General features: G+C 24.4%; 1 protein-coding gene across 1 annotated transcript in view; it reads left to right on the top strand.

The window, feature by feature from the left end:
• Window positions 1-23,307, top strand: part of LOC112595826 (Kv channel-interacting protein 4) — a 46,187-nt gene extending 22,880 nt beyond the window's left edge. The window contains exons 2-6 of the mRNA XM_025341194.1: window positions 16,720-16,789; window positions 16,978-17,048; window positions 18,885-19,046; window positions 21,537-21,647; window positions 21,769-23,307. Coding sequence (XP_025196979.1) covers window positions 16,720-16,789; window positions 16,978-17,048; window positions 18,885-19,046; window positions 21,537-21,647; window positions 21,769-21,819 — 465 coding nt within the window. The 3' untranslated portion in view covers window positions 21,820-23,307. The remainder of the gene's footprint in view (window positions 1-16,719; window positions 16,790-16,977; window positions 17,049-18,884; window positions 19,047-21,536; window positions 21,648-21,768) is intronic.
• The last annotated feature ends 482 nt before the right edge of the window (window positions 23,308-23,789 follow it).

The raw sequence follows: 23,789 nt of genomic DNA, 5'->3' as shown, positions 1-23,789 counted from the left end.
AGTTCTCATTTGAAAAATAGAAAATCGTATCCTCACAGGACAATAATTAAATAGAACAACAAAATCTTAATAATTTAAAAATATTCAAAAATTCCAAAAATCAAAGTTTGAATATATTCATAATAATTGAATAGAAAAATGAACAAATGGGAGTGGGCATGAATGACATTGTATATATAATTTATAATTTTTTTTATGAAATAATTTATAGATGGAAGTTATTAATAGTAAATAGTAAATAATCGGGGATCAAAAAATAATATTTGTTTGACGTTATTTTGTGGTATCAATTAATTAATTTTTTTTTTTACAGAAAAGCAATCATGATAATATTCTTTACAGTAAATATATAAAAAATGAAACGCTGATTGAGAGATCGCGATGTTTTTCTTTTTGAATAAAAGTGGTGATAGTTTCCACCTAGGCCACCTCTCTTGGGTTGTATATATGAATGTACGATCATTTATCAAACGCATTCCCGTTTCTTGTCAAATAGATGTCGGAGTTTTAAACATCACTGATGATGGAAATTTAAACTCAGAGTCATAAAATTCCAAACTAAATACGATTAAATTACCACTTTTTTTCTTCGCTACCTATTCATCTTAAATACACATATCTTTTAATATCCTGTAAAAATTTTGTTCTGTTGTTTATGAAGTTAAAGTTTAAGTATTGATAAAGAAATTAAATGAAATTGAACTATTGTTATCAAATAATATTTGTGTTACACTGAATACTACCAATTTTTTTGAGTAATTCATTAATTCTCTAATTATACAGTTGCGGAATATATGTTTCGTTTTAAAATAATTAACTACATTGTATTAATAATGAATTTATAAAACTATTGTTTTTAAATATGAATTAAATATTAATTAATACATTTGTATGGATATAAATTGATGACAACTTTATATTCACTTAAGCAAGCATATTCACGTTATGACGTAAACCAAATAAAGAGTTAATTTTTGAATTTTTATTTTTTGTATAGCTTTAATGTAATTTTTCAATATTTAAGTTCAGATAGGTACTAATTTTAATTGAAGTTGTAATATTTATGATTCAAATGAATAATTACATTTTCAATTAGAATTGTTAAGACATTGGTTTTTATTTTTCTTGTTATTATTACTAATAAATTATAAGAGGTATTTAAATATTTAAATAAAAATAAATGTACTGATATTTTTAACAGTTTTCTTACAGTTATTATAAACAAGTTACATTTTGATGACATTTGTATACCTTTGTATAATCAGACAAAATTTGGTAACTTCATAATATATATTATGAATACATTATATAGTTTGATGTATTGAGACATATGTCATGTGTTAAGATGGACATTAATAATAAAGGAATACAGCGTTTTAGTTGGTGATTAATTTATCTGCTTTGTTTATAAACTATTTTATACTGTGTAATATTGAAGAAACTAAGCATTGCATAACTATGTAAATTACTTTTTAATGATCAATTAAATTATTTTCTCATATATCAATACTTATGTCATAAGCGGCTCAATTGATATTTTTCAGATCACGGTCTTAAACAGTTTAACGATAATCTATCTTTTCATAGACCATGATCCAGATGTATTGGTTATATTATTATTTATTACATTGTTAATATCATAATTTGAAATAAATAATCATCAAACTAAATTGAAGGTACTTGATTGTTATTTTCCGAATTTATAATGTAAATGTGTATTCGTAAAATAAGGTTAGTTACACAAGTAGTAATAATTTTGCCTATCGTATGTGTGAACATCATTATAACATAAAATTACATATGTGGTTCAATTTACAGAAATTAACTATAGGGTTAATCCATTGACGTTTAAAATGTATGATATTACTTGCTAGATAGTGTAATATAAGAATATTAATATTAATAAAAAAACTTTCTTTTCTTTGAAAATATGATTTATTTTTGTAATAATCTTTTAAATAATAATTTAAATGAAATAATAGATTAATTCTTTAAAACTTAATAGACATTTATATATAGTTTATTAAATTTAATTGTAATTAGGATAAATATACACGATTATTATTGTATATTATCATATACAATATGAAAAAATTGTAAACAAAAATAATAAATAATTGAGTTCTTTAAATTTTTCAAATTAGTTTTTACGAACTTTCATGGTGAACTATAAATGAAACATAATTTATAATTCCTTTGTTCCATTTCAAAACTTTTGTAAAACATTTACACAAAATACCAGTACTTACGATCATTATCTAAGATGTAGAAATGCAGCACATGGTTTTGTGCAGTTGAAACTTGAACGTAAAAACATTTACTTATGTAGGATGATAAAAGTAAGGGAAGTTAAAACAAAAGTTTGTGTGTCAGAAATATAAACTTGAAAAATTCAATAATCTAACAAGGATCTGCTGGTAAATATTATTGGTATTATTTCAATGTGGTTTAAAAATGAATGTTTACTGGTATTCGTTGTTTATTTACAAATATATGCATATACATATAATATATATGCATAAAATTAATTAATTAGATGTGATAGCACAACATTTGTGATTAAATTTTTTGATTGTAATTTGAAGTTGTGTTCAAAATCTTCTTGTTTGGATAGCGTTAGATACAATTGTTGATTATTGTTATTTTTAAACCTAAGTGATTTATTTTTATATGAAATGGGCGCAATTCGGAAATAAAAATAATTACTTTGATCTTCACAATTGTAATTTAAACAAGATACTGATTAACATTCATTTATACGCAGACAAATTAAATCTCAAGTTCAATTTACATTAAATTAAAAATAATTAGAATTTTTTTTTTTTTTAAATTGCCTTTATTTACAATATTATATTATTATCATTTTCTGTATTTTAAATCTCATTCGTTTAAGCGCATCGTACCGAATAATCGAAAAGCTGCAAAGTAGACACGTACCAAAAGTAAAATGTATTATTCTAGTTCACATTTCCTCTATAATAGGTCATCCCTTTACGCAGTCACGCAGCTGTAGGTTATACGTAACCAATGTTGTACTTAGATATTTTTTTTTGTATCTAAATATAGATAAGATATCTGAACTTAAAATATATCTAGATAGATATAGATAATGATAAATTAAAATAAATCTTGATAGAGATTTATATAAAATCAATTTAATCTAGTGTGAATTTATTTTTAAATTTTTTTTAAATCTTATACTTAAAACATAATTTTTTTAAATATTATATAAAAAAAAAAATTAATACAAATATGGCTATATATTTTAGTTTAAATATTTAATAATTATTTGAAAAATATGCTTAATAATTTAAATGATCATTTCAACAATAATATCAATATTTACATCATTTTATGAAAAGGAAAACTAGTTGTAGATACAGAGACCAACCGGGAGCAGAATACTTGTATAAAAAATGTATATATTATTAAATTATTATCTTTAATTATAATATACATAAATATATTTTATTATACTTATAAAATAGATTTCAAACTAAAAAAATTAAAAATATACATAAATTTGTTAACATTTAAAAATTAAAATAATCATCACTTTGTTATGGTACCTTTTATATGGGTTATGAATAATGATAAATGAAATAGTTTTAACTCTCAGTGGTTTCTGGTTTAGGCTAGGTGGAGTGAAAGTAGTAGTTTAGTCTTATTAATTATTAATATTTGTAAACTTTTATAATATTATAATGATAGCACTATTTTCATAACTATCAATTTATTTTTAGTCTTGGATTATTTAATATCTATGTTATTACTCGTATCTGTTTTCAATGATTAACGATTTAATTATTAATTCTTGAAGTGGTACACGTTAACGATAATAATAACTAGGTACTTAAATAATTAAATGATTCACGAAACTATACATTGTATAATATTATAATATCACGATCTTTGTCTTTCAACAATCAATTTTATTGTATTGTATTTATTGTTCTTCTAAAAAACCATGACACTATAAGTTTATAACCTATATATAGCACAAACTATTTAGAAAATATAATTATAATTTATAGTAGATATTATAATCTAGTAATAACTTGTAGTTATTTTATTATTATTAGTAATTATATCAGCTCAATTCATAAAAATTTTTTAAAATAATATCTGAAAATTTGATGTCCGTGTATTTTTCAAAGACTATGTCTCGTGAACAATTTAGATAAATTCATTTAGATGTTTAGTTTTCTATCTTAGATGGAAATGAGATAAGAATTATGTAATTTACCTATATAAGATAATAGTCAACAAATACGAGTGTTTTATCTAGATAAATTTATCTAACTAAATTTAATTATGGCACAACACTGTACGTAACTTGCAAAGACTTTTGAACTATAACATTGTATATAATATTGCGTATTGTTTATAATATTTTTGTAACATGGTAAATACGATATTATGGAACAAATAAAGTTGACACTTTTGCGTATAAGTGGAGGGTTATATAGACTCTGATAAATACATTGATGTTATTCTTTAAAATTGTTGTTTTGGATATTTATAAATCAATGATTGAAAAAGAAATAGATGAGATATTTATGTAGAAATTATCAATTTAATGTACTTTGGTAGTTTGTGTCATAATATTGTTTATTTTATAAAGTTGTACATAACTTTTATACCTACCTGTCTGTTTACTTACTCGAAGTGTTGTACTTGTGACAGCACGTAAGGTTGGTAAAGGGTTTTCTTTAAAATCACTTTGAATTATTTACCTCTGATATCATTAATAGCTTAAGTTTTTAATGTACTGACAAAAACGAAATGCATTTCATTTTTAATTAATGTTAGTTTAGTAATGTTGAGTAATATTCAACTGATTATTTTAATCGAATCGAGATAAACAACATAGTATTTTGAGTTAACTTGTAATTTTTAACGTTCTGTGTTAAATTACAATAACTTATAAGTTGTTGTTAATAAACTAAGGGATAATTATAAATGGAAAATGTATGTTATTACAATAAACAATGGGTTGTTAAAAAAAAAATAGACATTATTAGTATGAAACATGACAACAATTTTTGTTTATTAAATGTTTTCATACTAACTGCATATATATTTATAGATTTAAATATTTAAGGGTTTTATTAACTTAATAGATACAATAAAAGCGAATTAAATTAACAACGAAAGTGTATGGATAAACAATTCATAGGATTTAGTCATATTTTAAGGTCTATGATAGTAAAATTATTACTGTACCCTGTAATAGTAGTAGATGAAATGATACTAAATGTATTTAGCCAACTGAATTTAATTAAATAGACCGTAAGTTTCATAGTTGTATAATAAATTAATATTCGAATCCATTATATGGTGCATTTACATGCATTTGTTAAGCGTATATTTGTTTTGTTACTCAAAAGACAGTAAGACATTTTCGAAATAAGACTTATGTAAGTACATAATTTTATACAAATCACTTATCATTGGACGAAATTATAGTTTTTTTTTTATAATGATTTACTTGATAATGTATATTATCATAATGTGTATTATCATACCATTTATATCATTGGAAATTAATTTTAGGAAAAAGTATTTTTTTTATTCATTTTTAAAATAATAATTTCAAGTAGAATTATTCTAAAACTCAATAACTTGTTGTAATTTTTAACAAGAAGTTACCATATAACATTTTTTTCTTTTTTGAGCTTCATATTTTACAAACAATGTATAATGTGATAGGGTAGGTAAAAAAAAAATGTGTACTTAATTGAATGGAAATTGAATACAATAGAAAACGGTACAATAATTAAACAGGAAGTTGCTTACAACACCGTTAGCAGTAGTAGTGGAAAATTTTAAAATTAATTTGAAAGAATCGTCCAGCTATGTTATACTATTCAAGATTAAAAATAATGGCTGGTAAATGTATTAATTTTGTTTATTCGGAGGTTGTTCGAGCACTTACAGTAAAAGTTTACCTAAGGAATAAGGGAATTGGGTATTATTTTTTAAAGGTAAAAATAAGGATTTGAAATTTTTGTTACTAAAATGTACATCAGAAAACGTTAGTATTTTGTAAATTTGTGGCGCGGTAACCTAATTCGTTACTCGGTGGTTTTTTGAATGATGTATTTTTTGTTGGCAGCGGAAGAAAACTTATACGACCGTTGTTGTTGACGCTCCATGAGATTGAGAGAGGCTTACGTGCGATAGTCGACGTTATAGATGTATACAGTTTGTGATATGTATAATATTATTACGTGAAATTCGTTTTTATAAATCGTTTTCGAGACCGGTGTGATCGTCAACGAATGATTTTGAGAAACTGACATTTGTTTAATATTAAAACCTTTCTATAGAGATTTATAAAAGTGTATAATGCGATGACAAAGACAATAAGTAAAGTCGATTGTGCATGGTGGCAGCTGTCCAAAATATATATTAATATATATATATATATAGGTCTTATCGGCATTTTTTATTCACTTCATACTAAAAAAGATCTTTTGCATTCATAATATGTTGTTCCAATAATTTTTAGATGTATTCTGAGAGTAATATTTACTCTGTTTAAATTTTTAAACGCTTGCTTTATTTGTCACTGTTTTCATATTTATTTGCTTCATTAACGTTTAATTTTTTAATTGATTGCAAAGTTCAGATTTTTCAAAAGCTTTAAAAAATTTAAAACTTATTTAAAAAATATAACGTGTTTATTATAATTGAGTCTTATTGACGGGTTTCAACTCAATTGGTCATACTTTTTTTTTTATTATTTAATTTTAGCTAATTAAAATGTCTTTTAAAAAATAAAAAGATAACAATAATACACGTTTTATTGGCTTTAAACGGCTTAAACATAGCACGAATCCACACCCCTCCATCCTCATTGGTTAATAACTTAATTTTTACTATGGTATTATAATTTATAATACCAACACAATTAATACATTTTAAAATTTCTTTTACGAGAACTTCCAAATTAAGTGTCATACATTATTTATGATTCGTTTGGTATAAGTTGGACAAAGTTATGGAATGAAGTATTTTTTTCGTATTAACTTGCACTTATATAGCGTGTACCGGATATAGTGTCGTTGTTGTCTGAATGGGCAAGGGACTATTCTTCGAGTTTGGCTTTCGCGTCACGCGTAATGTGTCTGAGTTCGAGTCAGTTATTGCATGTTGCATATCATGTACAATATTATGTTATGTCCATCGATATTATGGGCGTGATTGTTCGAGTATAACATCGGTGATGAAATAATGGGGGAAATAAAATAAATAATGTAAAAAGAAAAATCGATTTATTTTTTTATTTTATTCATTTTTGTTTTTTTACACAATATCGTCAACGAGTTGAACACTGTTCTCTTAGTGTAATCTGACTATACAAATATATACAAATAACGGATGGTGGACAAAGTAGGAGTTGGAATCAGGATGCTAAAAACGGGTAACGACGATGTGCATAGATATAATTTAAGAGTTGTAACTTGTAGTCGTGTTTTTATTATTTTTTAAGGGATGAAACTGCTGTTTTTGTTTAAGATCATGTTTTTAGACATTTAATTTAGTTTGTGTTTAAATCGACATTCGACTGCATACAATGTAAGATCGGACAGTGACGACCGTTTAACGAACTCGATAGACTTATAATAAACTGTATAATATCATAAAGCCACAATGTTGAATGATTTGATTTAATATTTACATATCGAATTTATGTAAGATGTGTTATCCTAACAAATTTTTTTGAGTGTATATTTCACGATGAATACAAAAACCAACTGTGCTTCAAAACCATTTTGACGTTTCATTTAGTCTGAAAGATGTACCTACGGTGGTAACAATATCGAATCTCATGCTGTGTTATATTATAATATTAATATGATAATTACACTGTGTGTTTATCGGTAAGTCCGTTACGTCATCGGTGAATGGCACACATCGGGTGAAATATGTGGTGATTATATGCCATACGTATATAATATGCTCTTTCTCACCGACCTAAAACCCACATGTACACACACACACACACATATACATCCATATCCACTAACATATACAAGCACATACATATATATGCATACGCACACGTACAACAATCGATGAGTTCCTGTGACGTCACGGACGCGCATTTTCTTCTCAATCCCTTCCGCATGCCCAACCCCACACTCGACTGTGACTCCTCGTGCCGCGCCGCGCAGCCGCCACCACCCTCTTGGCGTATAGGTTGAGTTAAACGAACGACGGATAGTTATGACATCATATACACGGAAAGCCCCTCCGAAATAATCCAAAATCTCCGGCTTCGAGGACGGTCAATTGAATCTGACACCGCCAGCGCTAGTGAGCGTGTGTGTGTTTGGCAGAATTGGATTTTCCTCTATAGTCTGTTTGCGAGCGGCGGCGGCGGCACCTGTGGAAAGCTGATAGTACGGCAGATTATCATCATCGTCGGTTTAGGTGGATTTTTTATTCCTCATTTTCTGATATTTGTATATTCGTCTAAATATACGTGTGTAATATCATATTATTATTATCTTCGACGACGATGTACAATGATGATTGTGACCAGGTGTGTGAAATAAGATATATCTACAATATCTATAGGTATCACTTCAGAAATCGCAAAAGTCACTTGTTTCGTTTATTGTATGATGTATTGATGTACATAAATCGCAGTAAAAGTAGTTCGTTAACAGCAGTAATGTCGTGAGGTGAGGGAGGGTGAACGAGTGTCGCGATAGGCGAATTTGAATTTTATTTTGTTTCAGAATGACTTTATCGGTGACGAAGACTTTATGCAATATTATTGTATTCATTCGCGGTCTTTAAAGTTTCTTTAATTTTTTTTTTTTTTTTAGTATTTCCGTTATAGTCATTAGATAATAATATATTTGCTGCGGGGAAAATGAGTAAAAAATGATACTTTTGTCCCGCTCGAAAATACACTACCTTCACCCGCTCTCTCAGATTACGTTTATGGCGGTGAACGAGAAAACAATGTTTATTTGGGATGCTGTGGAGATGCTGCCATAACGCCTTTTCTACATATATCTAACGCTGTCGTTGGCCGCAGGACACGAAAAATACATATACAGGACAAACATAACAAGAAAAACGTATACGCTGTAATGACTACCCTGGGGGAAAAACATTGAAAGATAAAATTTCCAAAGGAAAATATACTTCCAGGGAAAATGTAGAATTTATAGTAGAAAACATTTGACAAAAAAGTAAAGGAATAAATACCATTCATTGCAAATGAATTTACAAAGAAAAAATTTTGCACACAATTTAATAAAAAGTAATGTACTCGAATTCATTTAAGTTATTCCCAAAAGGTTTTTCCATCACTTACAATAATTGGCGAGTGTTATTAATGACACGCTTTGAAATAATTCAATTTATTTGTTGATTAATATGGATAACTACAATTAGTATAATGTTTAAATCGTGTTTTGCGTGTTTATAAATTGTTGCATAAACAAAATATATGTTATGACTTATTAGTTTTACGTATGTATATATGAATATCTAATAATTAAATTTAAAAAAATGAATTCAAGAGGGAATTATGCAAAAGAAAATTTTATAAGAATGACGATTTCAATTAAAATTTATGCGTTTGGATGTAAACATAACTTTTATTTCATTTAAAGATAATTGGTATGAAATTATTCAATTATTCTAAATTTCTATTCGTATTTGTTTTTCGTTTTATATTCTTATGCGTATATTATGTTCAATATGATTCATTGAAGTTGAATTTTCAGTGAAATATATGTTTTAAATTTTTGTTTATTTTTGCTTATCTTTTGTTAATAATTTATATTAAATTATGATATGACGATTTTTAACCTTAATGTTAATATCTTGACGTTAAATTAATATTTTCTATTAAAAAATAAATTTAAATGAAATAATGAATGTATCTTGAATTTCAAGATTCTTTGGTAAAAAATTGTATCTTTTTTATACTTTGGGTGATCAAAAGTTTGACATTTTCAGTAATTTTTAAAAATTATCTGAGAAATAAACAAAATAAAATAAATTTTGCTTGATTGTTGTAATTCAAAAATAAATAATCGTAGATTCGCAATTTTTAACAAATATTTTTAGGAATATAGCTATAATATAATTTAAAAAAAAAATCATTTCTTTCCGTACTATCATATAAAAATATTTGTAAATGTTGACTTTTTTTTTATTTATGTATGATATAAATTTTTAAAAACTAAGTATTTGTAATGGTTTTCATTCAAGGTTCTCTAGAAGTTTGGAATTAAAAAATATCAGAATTTCATCTATGCTTAATTTCCTTTTTTTATTATGAATGTTCGAGTTTTAAATTTTTTGGTGATTAGTCAATATCTTGAAAACTTGCAAACCATTTTATGATTTCTTGTTATTATTAAAGTTTGAAAATTAAATAAAAGGTTTCTCATAAGTTTTTCTAATATAATATGATATAAAATATACATAATATAATATGTATATTTTGATATATAACAAGTTTTGAGTATCTTATTAATTTTCCACGAGGGTTTAAATTTCAAATTTTGACGAAAATCAAAAATTAATATGTAGTCATGTATAGGCTGTCAGACAGTTTCTTCTCAAAATCGTTATTCATCGTATACCATGATTTATCATTGAATTAAAATTGAACACATCCATTAAAGTGGCCTACTTAATATTGAAGTAGGTACACTTGACACCAATGATGCAGATACTTATTTTTTTTTTTTAATAAGCTAATCAAAAATTGTGTAATTTATATTTTTTAATTTTTTAATAATATTTAAAATACAACTAAAACTTATTCGTATAATTTTAATATGATTTAGCTGTTAAACAAGACAAAAATATTATCTGTTATATTATTTGCAATATGCTAACTAAGTACTTTTAACACGGAAAATGTGATCCATCATTCTCGTAGTATAATATATGTGTTACCTAATTTATCGGAGATTGATGTTAACGTAAGATGATTGTATTTTGTGATTGTACGAATTTTAAACTGTTTTTTCTCTCTAGATATAACGAAAACCGCATAAATTACAAATATTGAATAAACTTCTCATATAATTTTGGTTCAGATTCATTTATTGAATGTGATAAGTGATAATTTACCACTATAAATATTAAAATGACAACATTCTTCTTTCATATCTGTCAAATAATTTTCTTCACTTCAAAAAAAATCAGAAAAAAAAACATACTTTAGTACTTTATTATTGGAAGACGGAAGCCATTAAAATTACATTTTCGAGAAGTTTGTTTAATTTACTTTAACACGAAACACTAATATATCATGGCATCATAAAATATTTTGAAATATTTTGACTGACAATACGATGCAAGTATGATAGACGTGCATGCAGTGGACCTAGTGTACCATTATTTTTGAAAATTGTCATAAATGTATTTCCTAAGAAACACAAATGATCGAACATATACTTAATTACTTTTATGATTGATGAATCTTTGATAACGGTGAAACGTATTTTTTTTTATTCAAAAATAATATTGCTAGAAGAAAAATATCAACGTAATGAGAATTTAATTATGATGATTTATTGAGACCAAGCATATTGTGAAACAGTGGATGTTAAACAGAGTATTAGAGTAGAGTGTAGTCTTATGAAATACCATTTGAGGAAAACGTTATTTGTTTTAAAAACACAGTTATCTTATTGAAGTTATTTATTAAAATAAAATTAATAATATTGTATTTTATTTGGAATACAATGACTCTTGGGGCTAAGTGCACTAATACACTGTCATAAATACATATAAGACACTGTAAAATCCACGATAAAATATTAAACAATTATTATATTCCATGATACACATGTTTTCTGTTATTGTTTAAATATCATATTCAATGTTTTATCAATTTATTTTATTATTTTTATTATTCGTTTTGTATTTTTTTTTAAACCCCCGTTAGCTTTCTGACTTTCAATGCATTTGTATTATTTTGATGGTTTGCTAACATTATGTTTTCATTGTGATACCTTCTTTGCTATTGTATCGTTGTTCACCACCTATTTTCGCAATTTTGATTTTTACATGTTCGTGCACACGTGTTATACACCGACTTGAACATTTTGTATAACATTGATAAAAACGGGTACAGTTGTTAAGATTCGCGCGGTACTTATGAGTATTGTTTGTATTTTTTGTTAAGACTTTAAACACCTGAACAAAAAACGAATGTATAGTAATATCGTAAAGCTTGCGTATAAGTTAGGTACCATCCACGAACACAAACAGACATGAGGTATTATAATAATAATAAATATCTGTCAGAGTAACCGCGATGTGTTTGTTTTGGGTTATATCATCGTTTGCAGACCTTGTCAAATAATTTTTTATCGTTTTGTAAAATAATAATTGTGTTATCATTTTTTTTCGCGGATAAACTGTGTGTTGTTTTTAGAAATTTTGTATTTCGTTAAAGTTTGAACACACGCCTAGCAATTTATTCGTGTGATGGTGTTGCGGGGTTTATCGCCATAACGAGGTGTTTACCTCCACGCTGTTTCTCGTCACTCTCATAACCGTAGAGTCACCTCGCGTCGTTATTTTATTGCTCGGTGGAATCGGGGTAGAATATTATAAAGTTGAGTTTTATAAATTATGGTTAAAAAGTAAATGCAAAATATTATTTCAATAAACCTATTTTTAGGTATATCAATTCTATGATTTAGGTATTATAACCGAATGCAAATTGTGAAAATGTCAATAGATTTTTTTATTTGTTACTTATTAATGATAATAAATTATAAAACTTTTCTGATTAGGCAAATTAAAAGTGTATTGTAATTTATAAAACTATGATTAATATGTATAATAAAATACTAGGTACAATTTGTTTAATATCTCAGACAATAATTATTATTTTATATAAGTCTTGCCATTTCTCTGTTCGATCAATATTTTTTCGGTTGTTATGACTGACTTATGATTACACATTTTCTCTGCAGTTGTTAGTAAAGCACAACTATTATTATCATAATTATTATAGGTGTGTTGTATTGTATATAAACGAAACCCATTATTCTATTTATAAATAAGATAGTTTCAAAACCATCAACCATTGTCTTTTAAATGATAGTATAATATCCACAAACAAAATATAGATTACGTGTGAAAACTCAACAAATGAAATGGGCTTATCACATTTCTAAAAATTATGAAATCATATTATATGAATTTTAATACAGGTGTAAAGTCATTTTTGGTTCTATAGGATATTTCGCCGAATTTAATATATAGGTCTAAGATCTAATCTTGGAAATATATTCTAAACATCTACAAACGCGAACTTTATGGGTAGGTTGATAAGTAACATGATTCTTATTAAAACAATATTATTTCTTATAAAACAATTGCAATATATTATTCTGTAGTATTTTTGTTTTATTTCATAATATGTTAATTTTATTATTTATTTTTAAATTTTTTGATCACATTTTATGGTTAACGCGTATCAATGTGTTTGTGTAACTGATGTGTTCAAATTTCTTAGTAAAATGTTTTTATAAAAAAAAAACACATTATATTTTGTTAAAAATTACTTTTATAATTAAGCTATTCATTAAATTTTACAATATAGGTAGCAATTGTATGTCATTTAATGACATTATTTTAGAATTAATCGATCAATTGCAACACTAATAGAAATTATTTTAAAACACCCTTTTAACTATTTTATTATTTTGTTTGTGGTACTGTCAGTTGAATATTAGGATGATTGATACAAAAAAATTTACCATTATCTTTTTAAATTTAATTATTTATATATTATGAAAATAATGTTATTGAATTCTATAAAATGTGAAAATAGATTTTAATGCATATTAAATACTATTATAAGTTATAAAGTTTGTTTACAATATTTTAAGTGTAGCAGGTGTTAGGTTAACTAAATATTGTGAAATTGCATATAAATGGTTGACTAAAATTTACATTTACAATGATAATATGTTAATTAATTTTTATTAGGTAATATATCATGTAACTAGTCTACGTGTACAATAGAATGTCATGTATGTAGTACGATTATGTAGGTACCTACTCTCATAATAAGTTGTCCAAAGCTTTTCTCTCCTGTCCTATTATTTTATGGTGAAATTAATGTTTTTATTATTGTTTTTTTTTTTTTTATCGATGTTTCACAACTTTGGCAGTAGAGGCCATTAGTTACAATATATTACATTTAGAATTTATTTTAATAAGATTAGATCTGGTAAAGCAAAGCTTACTAGAAATAAAAGGTCAAAAAAAATCATTTATTAGTTTAAATCTATATTATATTATACGTATTTTGCATGGTACTAAATAACATATCGATCAACGTCACAAGATATAAGACTGATAATTTTATAATATAACTATTTTTATGTACATATTTATAAAATATTTTCCATTGTGTTTTATTAAAGTACAAGTGTTATTTTATTTAAATATTTTTATAATAATATATTTAAACATTATAAAAATAGGTATTATTATATAAAAGTTTGTGAAATCGACACTTGAGTATAATTTAATACCGTAGGATTATTACAAGATTTTCAAAACTTTTAATGTTGGGAACTTGCTTGTGACCTTATTAAACAGTTTCTTTTAATGATCATATTATATGTATCGGTATGTTTTTAACATTATTTTATAGACGTAAAAAACTAAGTCTTTGAATTTATATGATGTGTGTAATACGGCGTTCTTTGTAGGCAATTGTGGTGCATCCATGTTCAGCTTAACTTTTGTATTTGTGTTTTAAGGGCAAAATGCCAACATAGAAGTTTTTGTAATATTTAATACGATATTGCCGATTTTAACTTGTTGAAAAATCTAATGATTATCCAAGATAAAAGGTGTAAACCGATTTTATATATTTCATCAAGAGTTATTAATTGGTCACTTTCGTGATAATGTAGATAATGTGATATAAATTATTTAAATAATTGTTCAAGAGAAACTTTTGAAAGTTGATTTACCAAATAATATGCTATTTCTCATATTTTTTTTCATTAACAATGAATTTATTTACATTTTGATTTTTGGAATTTTGAAATAATGTAATGAAAAACTATGTTTTAAAAGAATTTTCTTATGGTGATACAGACTTCTGTTTTAATAAGAACTTATTTTTATACTATTAATTATTTAGTGAACAACTTTTTTTTTGAAAATTTTGATGTATCTACTTACTTTAATATTCGAATTAAAAGTTTATCAGTTATTAAAATATTTATCCTGAAAAAATAATTATAGTCTTTAAAAATGATTTTACAAAACTATAAAATAGACGTAATGTTGGATTTAGTGGTTATTATTCTTTGGTCATTATTCATAGTTATATTGATAGATTAATATACATAGAAAAATCATCCAAGTTATCAAATCACTATATAACTTATATCTTTCAAACTTATTATCATGGACTTAATATCCTCAGTAATTAAAATTTGATAGTTCAAAAACTACTTGTTAAAATTTTTAGTTAGATATACTCTATTACTGAAGAAGAAAATTAAGGAATGAATATCTTTGGTGATTCACTATGTATAATATTTAGTTATAATTAGTTGTTAAAATTCAAGGCACACATAAAAATTTGTCCGCAGTATATAATATGTAGTGTAACGATATTTAAGTAGACGATGGCTTCAAATAAGTTTTGTATTTATTAGCAAAAAATATGAGTTAAGATAAAAGAAAAAAGGGTAAATAATTTTGAACTGAAAACGGGACGAGAAGAGAAAGTTAGATTTAGTTTGATAAGTAGGAATTCCGATATTGTTTATTTAAAGAAAACATAGTAAATATATAAATCTGCTTATTAATTCTATAATGTAATTCTACTTGATAATATTATTAACATTAAAACATCCAGTCGTATTTATTGCTTATATAATTGTATTTATGTACTTAATACAATTAAATTAAATTATTTTATATCTATTATACCTACCTAGTATTGTGTGCTAATTTATTCATTATTTTACCCTTGGTTTAACAAGGGTAAAATAATAATAATTTTGAATTTAATCATCGTACTGTTTTGGGCTTTTGGATTCTATCCAATAATAAATCACTGAATAATTCGTTTGTTATACTATAGTAAATTTCGTTTTTATAAGCGTTTTATGACTAATAAAGTTCTTGGTATAAAATTAGGTCTTTTGCATTAATTAAAATAATTTAAAAATATACAATACTATTTTAAAATTTTATCCTTGTCTTTGAATATTAAAAAAATAAAAATTTTCAGTTAAATAATTTACAATTTAGAAAAAATCTTTAATCTAGATTTGGTCGATTTAAAATTGTAATTAATTGTTTTTTGATTAGTTATTAGAGGCGTAATAATTTCATGATTAAATTTAAGTAAAGAAATGTGGCTTACTCTTGTTTAAATATATAACCTCATTCACAATATAAACTCATCCATTTATAATTTCATTGGATTATTAAAGATTTATATTTTTAAATGTCAATGATGACATAATATCATAATAAAATATGATTAAAATGTTATTTTAGTTTTGTAGCCAGAAAAATATTTTTCATTAATTGCTTAAGTTAATGACTTTATTATCATGAAATTTATTATATGTTGAACATTTAATCTAAATAATTGTAAACGTTTTTCAAATTACAAATATTCGTATTTTTAACTACTGTAATAATATCATAAATTGTACTTGATTGTTTTAGAAATGTCCAGAAGGTGTTGTGCATGAAGATTTGTTTAAAGATATCTACTCTAAATTTTTTCCCCACGGAAGTATGTATAATAAAATACGATTATTTATTCATTTTTGTTTCTTATAATATTTCAATATATATGTATATTTGTTTATTATATTATATTTTTTTAGATTATTTATTTATTATGATATATTTTTAATTATTAATTGTTTTTAATATTTCTAACTTTATTATAAGCTATAATGTAAAAATTTTTATTTATAGATTCGAATTTATATGCTCATTTTGTGTTCAAAGCATTTGATGTGAAGAGCAATGGCGCAATTAGTTTTAAAGTAAGTTTGTGTTGTACTTATTTGATAATATATATTTACATTCGACACAAATAATATTGCGTGCAGAATAAGCCCATTATTAGAATATTAAAAAAAGTCATAAAAGTGTCTTTCTATCTATTTTGCTGAAGCCATTGAAAACCTTTTATGGACTAAATTAAATTGATATATTTATATATTATATAAAAATATTTACTAAATTCACATTTTCATATTATACACGTTGCTTATATTTAACATCTCAATATATTATTAAAACTTGTATGGACGTTAAAATCTAAACTCGTTAGAAAAGTTTTTACTGTCACAATATTATGTCATTTTTAACTTTATTATAAGATGTAATTGTACATATATTGTGTAGGTACTTAATAACTTTGCAATAAATAAATAAAACTATATTTAAATATCTTATGTTATTTTAATGTCCACGAGTATAATAAAAATAAGATAAATAATAAACTGAAATAAAATTAGTATTTTTAAAAAAAATTGAAGTTTAAATTTAGAAGTATAATATGTTGATGAATACAATTGAAAGTTTTAAAAAGACAGTAAAATTATATTTACTATATTGTATATATATAAAGTTCTTTTTTTTTAGAAACACTTAATCAATATCCATTGAAAACAAAAAGAAATTGAATTTATTCCTATCTATGAGAGATTATATTTTAAATTATTGTCTTTTAGTTTCCAGAAAAATTTAAATACATTTTGTAAATGATTTGGTTAAATTAAAAAAGTCTTTAGAAATATTAGATGAATATTTTTCCGTATAACTTTTGAATTGTTGACATATTTAAATATTTTATATTCATGGTCGTATATTTAACAATTAATATTCATTTTTTGATTCTTTAATAATTGAATTGTGTGGTTTGAATTAATGCATTAGTGTAATTACGATTTCAAGTTCAAATGAATTATTTAAAATTAAATATACTTTCATTATAGAAATGCTTAAAGTACGTTTATATAAACTCGTTGATTTACTACTATTATAAAATGTTTGGTAAAAAACATTTTGTTTCAAGAAGACAATAGGTAAAAACTTTATTCGCTCAAAAAAAAAAAAAAATCTTGAAAATATTTCATTGTAACAATATAATAATCATTTCTTTTCTATAATTTTTTACAGAGTTATAATGAATTATTTTATTTGGATATTTTAAATCTTTGAAATATATAGATTGAATATTACTACACAGCTGTCAACTATATAATATTTTGAACATATATTAAGTATAATTATATAAATCAATTTTATACGGTAAATTTGTTCGATACAATTTAATTTGTATAGCGCGCTATACATTATAATATTATATAACATAAGCGAAAATAATTCAAATTCATTTATCGTTTGGGATTTATCGAAGCATAAATATTATAAATCGACCTTCTTTCAATGATGACATAAGATGTGCAAACGTCGAATGGTTTAATATTTTTTTTTAGGATTTCTTTGTATTCTGAATGTTTCAAGATGCCATTCATTTTCTCACACTAAGCAATTCCAATATTATAGCTGTTGGGAGTTTGGTCTCTCTTCGGCTTTTCTTTTTCCCAGTGTTCAAAAGCGTTAAAACTATCGATCGTGGGTAAGATGATGAGCTCTCAAAATTCTCGGTGTGAAACTTTAGAGATACCGGCAGTATAATGTAAGCTTACTTTTTGTTTTGAATAAAATAACACAAATTGAAACGTAAAATATGCGATTTACTGAAAACAAATAAAATTCCCGCACTGAATGCTTGTGCCGACCGTATAAGACTTTGCTTACCTAATTTATAGAAACATCAGCTAATTTTATTAATTAAATTAACTGTGCAGGATATGCTGATGACTCTATCCACTCTGCTTCGTGGATCTATTTACGAAAAACTCAGATGGACATTTAAGCTGTACGATTTAAATGGTGACGGATGCATAACGAGGTCGGAGCTCAGTCAAATCGTGTTAGCCATTCATGAGCTGATGGGCAAAAGACCACAAGTAAGTAAAATATTTCAACTCGTTCAACTCGTGTTAATAATACAAGTTTTATATAGATGTATGTGTGTGTGCGTGTGTGTGTGTCTGTGTGCATTTGTGATGTGTGTAAATTTGTAATATGTGTGTGCATGAGCAAGCGAAGTATATATTTGCATTATCTTAATGGATATCTTACAGTTTCCCGAATAACTTAGTATGGAAACTTTACGCCGAGTGCCAACTTAAATGCATTGCGATCTAAAGGACATATATATCTACAAGAGCTGTTGTTAGTTAAACAGCGGATATACGAGTGGATAATATTATTCAAAATGTGTTCGAAAACAAATTTAAAAAAAATGGCGTGGAATTTATTGTGTTTGAAAAGACGGGGTTAATTTCAAAGGTTTATAATTTAATTTAAACATATTATAATATAGGTGTTTGAAGTTTCTTAAACTTATAAATACTTCATAAAAATGTGTTTCAATATTATTTATATATATATTTTTTTAAATGAATAAAAAATAAATAAAATCTTCCTCTTTTATAACGTTAAATTAAAAGATGATTGATTAATATAAGCAGCAAACATTAGTTTTCATTAAAGCGTTTTTAATTATTGTATATTAAAAACGATGACTCCAAAAATAATAATATAATATTATATATTTGTAATTAGTAAAGAAATATAATTTGAAATTTTAAAATAATTTTATGACATGTAAATAAAAATAAAATAAACAAAATTCTAAAATAACTGACAAAACAAAAAAAAAAATTAATAAATTTAAAAAAAAAATCATATTATTTATATTATTTTAAATACAGTTAGATTGATTTTTAAAATATGTTAAGCATTTAAGCGGTAGTAATAAAATATTTGAACCTAATTTTTTTATGTGTATTGTCTAATTCATAAAAATGTTTATATACTATTTTAAAATAAGTTATTTGTCGTACTTATATTTAAATACTTAAACTTAAATTCCATACATTTTGTTGTTGGCAATATATCAGATCATTTCAGCTACGAAACTTATTTGGTAGTTTTCGTACACATATATCATCTTAAGATAAGATAAATAAGTGTAATGTAAATCTTAACTCTACAACGAACCACATAGCCTTCAGGTTTTTGAAAAATCTCATCAAAAACTATATAAATCTAGTAAATTTTTTTTATCACAATGCACTTATAATTCGTGTTTAAAATTTAAAACTACGATTGTTTATTAGTTAAATACATTTAATAATATTTCATTTTCATAAGATGTTAAACATTTAAGCTATATATTTTTTATGTAATGTTGCTATTTGATACACTTAAATAAATATTTAGATTAATGGTATGAACATGTTTAAATTACAACTTAAATAAAAAATCGTAATATATAAATCATAAAATATATGAATTTTTAAAAGGTGGAATTATAATGCGAGATTTATTGCACTTAATTTTAATATTGCGTAATAGGCATTATAATTTATAATTTACTTAAAAATATGAAGATTGAATTAAACCAATTTAATATACTAGTTTAAATATAATAAATTGAATGGATTATTTTAGAATTAATTATAAATTAATACACAAAATTAAATTATTTATTAAACTATAATTTATTTTTATAAAAAAAAAAAGATTTTGTTGGAGTTTTATTTAAAATGTTTTAATCATAGCAATTTGATATCATTATGACGAGAGAACAAGATAGTATTCCTTTATTTTGCAATTTCTTTAATTTACATATTTAAAACATAGAACAAACAACAAAGTAATAATTTATAAAAATTATCTGAGATAAACATTTATCTAATACGTTTTTACCAAAACATGGTGTACGTAAATAATTTTAATTGCAATTTTTGTTTAAATATATGACATATTAACTTATAACATTCTGTACATAGTAAAAGTTCAAATTTTAAACTAATGATTATAAGATATATAATTTTTTTAATATAAACTTTTTATTATATTACTCAATATTTTATAAATAAAATATCTATGAGGTAAAAAACTCAAACTTTCTATAATATAATGTGGCTTATACTCGTATATTTTATTTTAATTTTGCTTTAAATTGGTTGAGTGGATTAATAAAGTTTGAAAGGATTTTCTTAGTCCCAAACTCATCAAGAAAAATATTACTTTTTAACTCGGAAAAGATTTCGACTGTTATTACCTTTTTATGTGGATACTATTTGTATTAAAACTATCTGGTTTTTAACTTTTTTAATTTCTGAAAGTCACATATACTTAAAATCGCAATTTTATTAGACTACTAAACCAATCTTTTTCTGTATAAAACGCTCATAATAATATTTGAGAGTTATTTTTACTTATATAAAGAATAGTTTGTTATGTTTCATGTTACAAATAAAATTAACTCTCATTAAATAGTTTTTTTTTTTTTTTTATATAATTTAATTATAAATAAATGTTTTTATATTTATTGTCACTGAATATTTTATATTTATATTAACTTTTGTATTTGATATTTTTAGGGTCGTGGTAGTACTAAATCTAAAGATCACACTGATATGGTATTCCAAAAACTCGACATCAATCAAGATGGCGTGATTACGTTCGAAGAATTCATCGAATCATGTTTAAAGGTTATATTCGTTATAATATCGTATGATATATTTTTATACTATACCACCTATACCACTTATTGTTGTAATTTAAAATTATACACTATTTATTATTTATGTATTGTTGGTTGAATGTTAACAGGATGAAGCGATCACGAAATCATTACAAGTTTTTGACTCCAGATCGCTATGATTGTCGCTATCCTCCATCGACTCTATAGAAGTATCACTTCTATCGTTCGATCAGTCTGCTGGTCAGTCGGAGGAGGAGCAATGCAGCCAACTACGGCAAGCAGACAACGAGTCTTCCCAAAACAATATTTTCTTTGATTTCTAATGTACATAATAATATAATATTATTATATTGGCCGTTTTGGTTAATGTTCGGGAACGTTCTTCCTGAATTTCTTTGTCCGTTAAACTTCTATTCTGATGTGTGATTTTCGGTTAGTTTTTGTTCTATTAAATGTGGCTTTTATCTGACGCCATTATTATTCGGTCCGTCCTATATATTGTTACCGTGTTAAACGTAGGTACATTATACTACATACCAAACATTTGTGTCTCGATCTTTGTAGATTTATTATAATAATTGTTTACTGATGGTGATTATCATCAGTTTATGGTTTGTTTTTATTATCTTCTAGAGGATAACTAAAAAATATTGAGAATTATCATTGGCGAAGATAAAATATTATTGTTAAATTGAATAAAAAAAAAAAAGATGTAATAGTTATAAATATTTAAAAATAACTTTGAGTGGCATTAAATTATCGAGTGAAATTATTATTGAGTGATTAATCATTATTCATTACATATATATTACCTCATGGGTATGCCTGTACATTAATAATAATTAATATGTTTATTACACACATTTAAGTACATATTTCTTATATGTTGTAAATGTGTATTGCACACGGAATAATCAGAAATTTGCGAATAAAAAAAAAAAAATGGGGATCTTATGGGATTTGTATTACAAAAACCTACATAGGTTTTTAAAATAAATTTCTCATCAAGCTGTTTACACATTCATACATAATATATGTATATACGTACATGTGTGTTGTGTTGGTATGTATATTTGCGCGTGTGTGTAACTTAGTTCATGGTTTTAGTTCCTGAAGCGATATTATTTAAATTTTAAATTCTTGTTCATTACGTTTACATAGAAAACTAACTTGTATAATAATCAAGCAATTATTTCTGTACCCTTTAAGCTTGTAAATATTCTGTTTTTACTTTTTATGACTAAATATTCGCACCTCAATATATTTAAGTTTAAACTTTAAAGTTAATTTTGTTAGTTTAAATTCTATATCATGTAAGTAGGTAACGAAAATTACATTTTTATATTACTATAATTGCAAGTCAATTAGACTTTTTCAAGTTTCTTATTTATTGGATATTACTTAATTAATCCAATTTAATAAGCACATACATAAATAATAGTCTATTTAGTTAACTTTGTAAATGTATACTTTACTTACACGTCAAATCTATGCTTATAGTAATACTATGATAGATTTGGCTTACATAAAATAGCATAATAATATTGCACGTTGTTAATGAGCAAAAATATTTTGTTAGTGTATAATTGAGTAAACACGCGGTATAAAAATATTAATTAATATTACATTTTTTTTCTATTTAACCTCATTTTTGTTGAAAAATAAACTACAAGTATAATATTGTGAAATGTTATAATTTTTATTTTTTTTTTTAAATATTTTATGTTTATTCTTATTAATTCGATTATTTTAGTTTGTTAAAATATTGATTTTAAGATTCGTTTTATTAGATTTTGGATGAAATAAATAATTGTATTGTGTCTATACGATTCGTTAATTTAATATTATCTTCCAAATATTATAAGAAAATCCATATTTATTTGTATTTTTAGATTCTTCAAAAACTAATATTCGTAAAACCATAAACTATGTTGAATGTTTGAATGCGTTTAAAATTATTATTTTATATAATATAAGTCCAGATATTACTATCGGTTATTTATAAAGCAATGTTATGATCGACTCTACTTAAACCACAATACAAATTTTAACATACAAGGTGGTTCATTTAAATCTCTATAATCATTATCTCAAAGTTTTACGTTAAAAAAAAATATATTTTATTTAAAAAATTTTTATCAACATTTCT

This window comes from Melanaphis sacchari, unplaced genomic scaffold, assembly GCF_002803265.2.
Source record: "Melanaphis sacchari strain LSU unplaced genomic scaffold, SCAv2.0 Contig2_pilon_pilon, whole genome shotgun sequence".
Lineage (NCBI taxonomy): Eukaryota > Metazoa > Arthropoda > Insecta > Hemiptera > Aphididae > Melanaphis > Melanaphis sacchari.
Note: the sequence above shows the minus strand (reverse complement) of the source record. Positions and strands in the feature narration are given on the sequence as shown.